The sequence below is a fragment of the Mandrillus leucophaeus genome, unplaced genomic scaffold (assembly GCF_000951045.1).
Source record: "Mandrillus leucophaeus isolate KB7577 unplaced genomic scaffold, Mleu.le_1.0 Scaffold321, whole genome shotgun sequence".
Classification (NCBI taxonomy): Eukaryota; Metazoa; Chordata; class Mammalia; order Primates; family Cercopithecidae; genus Mandrillus; species Mandrillus leucophaeus.
In genome coordinates, this window is record NW_012103377.1 from 977,817 (window position 1) to 985,965 (window position 8,149).

The window sequence follows — 8,149 nt, forward strand, 5'->3', positions numbered from 1 at the left end:
CCCAAAAAAAAAAAAAGTGAATTAGATACCCCAAAGCCATATAAGCACAGCACATACCTACACACTTTCATACTTTTATTTTCATACTCATACAACAGCTATATAGGCACAAGAAAATACCTGTTTTATCTAGACAAATAGAAATGTACACTCATGAGATGACTGGGCAAATGAGAACAGAAAGATTCTCTTGATTTAAATTCTAAACAAAGGGTTTAGAAATCTGATTTTCTAGGAATGATGGCTTGGCCGAGAACTTAATGCAGGAGGTGTAAGTATTACTGACCTGGTCTTGAAAACAATAAAAATAAATTCTAAACAAAGGGCAAATAGAGATAATAAGTGAACTCAAAATGAGTCTGAATATCCTTAACAAAAACTGAAAGAATACAAAATTTTAAATGAGTAGTTTGCAGAGTATTTGCATGCCATTTCTCCCCTGAAAGACTGATCAAAAAGATAATTAAAGACCATATATGGGCTGGGCGCGGTGGCTCACGCCTATAATCCCAGCACTTGGGGAGGGGTTCAAGTTGGAGGATTACCTAAGGTCAGGAGTTCAAGACCAGCCTGACCAACGTGGCAAAATCCAATCTCTACTAAAAATACAAAAATTAGCCGGGCGTGGTGGCAGACACCTGTAATCCCAGCTACTGGAGAATCACTTGAACTCGGGAGGCAGAGGTTGCAGTGAGCCGAGATCGCGCCACTGCACTCCAGCCTAGGTGACAGAGAGACTCTCAAAAAAAAAAAAAAAAGACTACATATGATTCCTGGAATCTACTTCAAAATATTCTAGCTGTGTCTTGAGGGGAGTAGGGGAAAGAAGATACATAGATGGAACAAGATTGATTTGGAAAACTTTTTTTTGCTGCTGTTGTTGAGACATAGTCTCTCTCTGTCGCCCAGGCTGGAGTGAAGTGGTATGATCTCGGCTCACTGCGACCTGGGATTACGGATATGTGCTGCCATGGCTAATTTTTTTTTTTTTTGTATTTTTAGTAGAGACAGGTTTCTCGAACTCCTGACCTCAGGTGACCCGTCCACCTCGGCCTCCCGAAGCGCTGGTAATACAGGCATGAGCCACCGCACCCGGCCAAGATTGGTAAAACATTAATAATTGCTGAAGCTGAGCGATGGCTCTATGGGGGTTATCATTACAGTATAGGCCAAGTGCGGTGGCTCACGCCTGTAATCCCAGTATTTTGGGAGGCCAAGGAGGGTGGATCACTTAAGAACAGAAGTTCGAGACCAGCCTGGCCAACATGGCGAAACCCCATCTCTACTAAAAATACAAAAATTAGCTGGCTATGGTGGTATGTGCCTGTAGTTCCAGTTACTCGGGAGGCTGAGGTACGAGAATTAACTGAACCCAGGAGGCAGAGGTTGCAGCGAGCCGAGATCATACCACTGCACTCCAGCCTGGGTGGCAGAATAAGACTCTGCCTCAAAATAAATAAATAAATAAAAAGTTCCTTAAGTTAAATTTTTAAAAAGTTACCAGATCTCCCTTGTTTACCACACACATGCACACAAAGGATAAAATGAGAGATGGAACTACAGGCACCAAACCAAGTTTATTTTACTATTTGATTGGAGAAACGGCATCTCACGGTTTCCTAGGCTGGTCTCAAACTCCTGGTCTCAAGCAATCTTCCCACCTCGGCTTCCCAAAGCACTGGGATTATAAGCATGAGCCACCATGCCCAACCTGGTAAACTCTTTTTTTCTTTTCTTCTTTTCTTTTTTTTTTTTTTGAGACAGAGTGTCACTCTGTCACCCAGGCTAGAGTCTGTCTCTTATACACATCTAGATGTGTATAAGAGACAGATATGGAGGTTCCTTGAAAACCTGAAAATATGAAAATAGAGCTACCATATGATCCATCAATTTCACTAGTGGGTATACATTCAACAGAAAGGGAAGCAATATATCAAAGAGGTATCTGCACTCCCATGTTTATTGCAGCACAGTTCACAATAGCCAAATATGGAATCAACCTAAGTGCCCATGAACAGATGAATGGATAAAGAAAATGCAGTATATAGGCCAGGTGCAGTGGCTCACGCCTGTAATCCCAGCACTTCGGGAGGCCAAGGTGGGTGGATTACCTGAGGTCAGGAGTTCAAGACCAGCCTGGTCAACATGGTGAAACCCCATCTTTACTACAAATACAAAAATTAGCTGGGCTTGGTGGCAGGTGCCTGTAATCTCAGCTACTTGGGAGGCTGGGGCAGTGAGAATTGCTTGAACCCGGGAGGTGAAGGTTGCAGTGCGCCGAGATCGCTACAGCTTGGGCGACAGAGCAAGACTCCGCCTCAAAAAAAAAAAAGAAAGAAAGAAAGAAAAAAAGAAAAGGCAGCATATACATACAACGGAGTATTATGCAGCCATAAAAAATAAAGAAATTCTGCCATTTGCAGCAACATATCTAGAATTGGAGGCCATTTTAAGTAAAATAAGCCAGGCACAAAAAGACAAACATCACACATTCTCACTCATCTGTATATGTGGGAGCTAAAAAGGTGGATCTCATGAAGGTAGAGTGGATTCAGAGATCTAGAAGGGTGGGGCGAGTGAAGTTTGAAGATGGAAAAGAAGAATATTAAAAAAGAGAACTCTTTATCAAATGCCAGAAACCATGGAAAAAATTTTATTTTTCAATTTGGATTGTCCATACTTTTTTTCCTGATTAAGACAAGGGTAAAACAAACAAACAACAACAACAACAAAAAAAAAACAAAATCACAACAACCAAAACCCATTTTACCTTTAATACTCCTTTTAGGATACTACCACCAGCTACACCTCCCTTAAGGTCATCAACTTCACAGCCAGGTTTGTTGACATCAAAAGATCTAATAACTAAAATAAAATAAAACAAATTAAAGTCAGTTCTGTTAATTTTAACTTTAGAAGAAATAATATTTTCCATGTTAACATTTCGAAAATAGTGACCATTTGAGATTTATACCAAAGGGGTGCCTTTGTAACAAAATCTAGTATTATCCCAATGCTTATGCAGTCTTACTTATGATGGGAAAAATGAAAATAAGTTTGTTAACAAGTGGCATATATGGTATACCAGTATTATAGAGCATCATGCAACTATTAATAATGTTGGAGCTGTATGTAATGATCTGGAAGGATGACCCTCATAAAATTATATGTATAATATAATCCCACTTCCATAAAGAAAAATAAACTAATCAATATCTGTATATGGATTTCTTTTTCCCTCTATCATAGAGGCTAGAGTGCAGTGGCACAATCATAGCTCACTATAGCCTCAAATTCGTGGGCTCAAGCGATCTTCCTGCCTCAGCCTATCAAGTAGTTGGGACTACAGGTACACACCACTGCACCCAGCTATATTTTATTTTGTAGAAACGGGGTCTTCCTTTGATGCCCAGGATGGTCCCAAACTCCTAGCCTCAAGCAATCCTCCCACCTCAGCCTCAGCCTCCCAAAGTGCTGGGATTACAGGTGAAAGCCACCATGCCCAGCCTGTGTATATGTTTATACATGATGATATGAACAATGAGGAAAGTGTGGGAATAATGGACAGCAAATGTTAACTTTGCTGACTTTAGGGCTAAGCGACTAGAACTTGAAGATAGAGAGATTATGGACATTTTCTTTACATACCTCTGTAACTCCTGTAAGAACAATTCAGCTTTATAACTACAAAATACTAGGACTACATGACCTGCACTTCGGAAAGTATTTCCTACTAAACACCAGGAGTCTGGATGAAGGCCCAGAGGAGCTCAAATGTCTGTTTCGAGAAGGTTTCTACATCCTTGTGTAGGAACCACAAGCCTAGGTGATCAAATTATATCAGTATCAGTTCTTCGTTAATTGAACAACAAAATCATCTGTATGATGTTTTAGTCAGGAAGTTCGAACACCCTGACTAAAACATTATGATTCCATAGAGAATACTGTATTACTCCATCTTGATCATGTACCATATATTGAGCACAGAAAGGTTAACAGTTGTTTTTGGTTTTTTTTTGAGACGCAGTTTCACTCTTGTTGCCCAGGCTGGAGTGCAGTGGCACGATCTCAGCTCATTGCAACCTCTGCTTCCTGGGTTCAAGCGATTCTCCTGCCTCAGCCTCCTGAGTAGCTGGGATCACTGGCGCCCGCCACCATGCCCAGTTACTTTTTTGTATGTTAGTAGAGACAGGGTTTCACCATACTGGTCAGGCTGGTCTCAAACTCCTGACCTCATGTGATCCACCCACCTTGGCCTCCCAAAGTACTGGGATTATAGGCATGAGCCACCATGCCCGGCCTAGGTTAACAGCTCTTATTGTGTTCAGGACTCTGTCCCTCATTCAGTAATACAATCTAGCACTACTAATACAATCTCAGAATTGATTTCAAAAAAATTGTATGAGTTATCACCTCTGCAGAAAGAGGAAATATTAATAAAATAAACATCCTTGAAGAAGAATCACCAATGTGGAAAAGATCAGATTAAGAGTTAAAGGCAAATCCTATCACTTACCAATAAGCCGGGGCTCTGAAGTAAAGTCTCTTGGGGGTACTGGAATTTTCTTTACTATGTACTCACAAACAACTTCAATATTGTATTTCAGCTGAGCTGAAATTGGAATAATGGGAGCTCCCTCTGCTACTGTACCTATATGACAAAATTCAGAACGATCAAAATTATTCAGTTTTTAAAAATTTATTCTATGTATCTGTTACATAAAACGATTAAGGTTACTATAATAAAATAGATGCCTAAACCCCATACAAATGTCAGCAACAAGTGGAAAGTGGATAATTCTGTTCAGAAAGATGGCAATATTCTGTTTTCACTCCTGAAAATGAATACTAATCCCTTTAAGGGAAAATTTGTTACTTTATATTAGTCGACATACTTAATATTAGTACAACGATAAACTTGTTTAAATAAAGAACATACTAACACTCCTGTGAAAGAACACTCTACTAGTTGAAAAGATTTCTAACAACATGTAATTAATCTCCCAAAAAATGTCAAGATAAAATTGCAGACTCTGCTAATCAAAGACTGCTGGCACATATAATTTTAATCTTTTTTTTTTTTGAGACAGAGTCTTGCTCTGTCGCCCAGGCTAGACTGCAGTGGCACAATCACGGCTTGTTGCAACCTCCACTTCCCAGGTTCAAGCGATCCTCCCACCTCAGCCTCCTATATAGTAGCTGGGACCACAGGTGTGTGCCACCAAGCCCAGATAAATTTTTGGATTGACGGAGTTTTACCATGTGGCCCAGGTTGGTCTTCAACTCCTGGACTCAAGCGTTCCACCCGCCTCGGCCTCCTAAAGTCTTAGTATTACAAGTGTGAGCTACCAAGCCCAACTATATATATTTGCTCTGTATTAATTATATGTCAAACAAGCTAGTCAAAGAAATAGACCAAACACAATTAGACTTTAATCAAAATCACTTACTACTTTTCATGATGACAGAACTGAGTTCATAAGAAATTAACCTAACAAGAAAAACAAGACTAAGAGAGAAAATGTCAAGAATAAGATACATCATGTCTCCTCTGAAATGAAAAACATTATGCTATTAGAGAAGGGACACTCAAGAGATTTATTTACTTATTTATTTATTATTATTATTATTTTTTAGACGGAGTTTCACTCTTGTTGCCCAGGCTGGAGTGCAATGGCAGGATCTCAGCTCACCGCAACCTCTGCCCCCTGAGTTCAAGCGATTCTCTTGCCTCAGCCTCCCAAGTAGCTGGGATTACAGGCATGTGCCACCACACCCTGCTAATTTTGTATTTTTAGTAGAGACAGGGTTTCTCCACATTGGTCAGGCTGGTCTTGAACCCTGGACCTCAGATGATCCACATGCCTCGGCCTCCCAAAGTGCTGGGATTACAGGCATGAGCCACCGTGCCCGGCCAACACTCTAGAGATTAAATAATCACTGTCACTTCCAAATCTTAAAGTAGCTGTTCAGTAACAAATACTGTAAGATGAGGTTTTTAAAAATTATTTTATTCATTTTACTATCACTGAGATTTTTTTTTAATCTGATCGATAAAGTTTCCAGAAAACAACCCCAGTTCTAACTTGCTGCCAGCAAAAATATAGTTTAGTATATTAAATTCAGAATCATAGATTTCATTAGTTGTATCAGGTTGCTAACAAGCAGTAGGTAGGGCGATAAGGCTTAAGACTCATAAGTTTACCTTGTTTTAGATAATATATTAAAAGTTAATTTAACATCTGGTATCCAGAGTAAATGCCTCTCAAAGTGATTCATAGATTTATTACGTATTATGGCTTCTTACCTTGGACAAATGCAAGGATCTGCTCGTATTGTTCTTTAGCCTGACTTTCTTTTACCAAATCAATTTTATTTTGTAGAATCAAAATATGCTTCAGTTTCATGATCTCTATAGCAGCCAGGTGTTCAGACGTCTGAGGCTGAGGACAAGATTCATTACCAGCTAGTTGATGAAGAATAAAAAAGATACATATAAGAATAGCTGGAAATATCCAGAACAGGCAGGCAAATCCATAAAGAGAGAAAGCAGATTATTGGTTGCTAGGGGCTGGGGGAGGAAAACATGGCAATGGATGCTTCATGGGCATGGCGCTTCCTTTTGTGGTGATATAAAAGTTCTGGAACTAGATAGTGGTGAAACTACAAACACTATGTTGTACAAAATTGTCAATGTACTTAATGCCACTAAATTGTACACTTTAAATACATAAAATGGTACATTTTGAGTCTCTTTTGCCACCCACTCCCCCCCTGCCAAAAGAAGTTGGCATCTAATAAAGGAGACTTCTCAATGTTCTAACCCTAATGAAGGCAACATTCCTAGATATTATTGCCAGATATCCACCGTTTGGCCCTGCCTCACTGTCTGTTGCCTGCGTTCACTGGAACCTCCCAATTGTCTGGCTCCCAATCCTGGTCCTGAGCAAGAAGCTTAAAATCAGTAAGTCTGGCTTTTCTCAGGGTCTGTACCCAGTTTTTGCTCAGGTATGGGGTATAGCCCTCTAACTCTCTCCAGTCTTAGAAATGTTCTGGCCCAGTCAAGTTCCTGAGAAGTAGACACTAATTAAAAGGGAAAGGCACCTAATACTCTCCATGAATTTTAACTAATATCAGAGGCTATTCTTCAACCAAGGGAGGGAAGAATGCTAACTGCGAAGATAACCCACAGTGTATTATAAAGAAATGGGCATGTTTTGTTGAGGACTCCAATGATCAATCTCCTCAAGTCGTGATGTTCAAGTGTCCTGACTATACCGACATGGCATGCTGTAAAAAAAAAAATTTTTTTTTCTTTTTTTTGAGACTGAGTCTCACTCTGTCTCTGTCACCCAGGCTGGAGTGCAGTGGCGTCACCTCAGCTCACTGCATCCTCTGCCTCCCCGGTTCAAGCGATTCTCCTGCCTCAGACTCCTGAGTAGCTGTGATTACAGGTGTGCCCCACCACGCCCGGCTAATTTTCGTACTTTTAATAGAGACGGGGTTTCACCATGTTGACCAGACTGGTCTCAAACTCCTGATACCTCAAGTGATCCACCTGCCTTGGCCTCCCAAAGTGCAGGGATTACAGATGTAAGCCACCACGCCTGGGTGTTTTTTTTTTTTTTCAAGACCAAGTCTCCTTCTGTCACCCAGGCTGGAGTGCAATGGCTCGATCTCGGCTCACTGCAACCTCTGCCTCCTGGGTTCAAGTGACTCTCGTGCCTTCGCCTCCCAAGTAGCTGGGATTATAGGCATGCACCACCATGCCTGGCTGATTTTCTGTACTTTTAGTAGAGACAGGGTTTCACCCTATTGGCCAGGCTGGTCTTGAACTCCTGATTTCAAGTGATCCATCTGCCTCAGTCTCCCAAAGTGCTGGGATTACAGGCATGAGCCACCATGCCCAGTCGCTTTTTTTTTGAGATGTAGTTTTCGCTCTTGTTGCCCAGACTAGAGTGCAATGGCGCGATCCTGGCTCACCGCAACCTCTGCCTCCCAGGTTCAAGAGATTCTCCTGAGTGGCTGGGATTACAGACATGTGCCACCACACCCGGTTCATGTTTTTTGTTTTTTGTTTTTTTTTGTTTTTTGAGACGGAGTCTTACTCTGTCACCCAGGCTGGAGTGCAGTGGCGCGATCTCAGCTC

The 8,149-nt window shown here is 41.0% G+C and overlaps 1 protein-coding gene across 1 annotated transcript in view; it reads right to left on the reverse strand.

Annotated features, from left to right (window-relative positions):
- EIF2S3 (eukaryotic translation initiation factor 2, subunit 3 gamma, 52kDa) overlaps nucleotides 1-8,149 on the reverse strand; it is a 28,208-nt gene that overhangs the window by 13,778 nt on the left and 6,281 nt on the right. The window contains exons 6-8 of the mRNA XM_011988035.1: nucleotides 6,308-6,466; nucleotides 4,517-4,651; nucleotides 2,771-2,865 (exon numbers count right to left, since the gene is read on the reverse strand). Of these exons, the coding sequence (XP_011843425.1) occupies nucleotides 2,771-2,865; nucleotides 4,517-4,651; nucleotides 6,308-6,466 (389 nt within the window). The remainder of the gene's footprint in view (nucleotides 1-2,770; nucleotides 2,866-4,516; nucleotides 4,652-6,307; nucleotides 6,467-8,149) is intronic.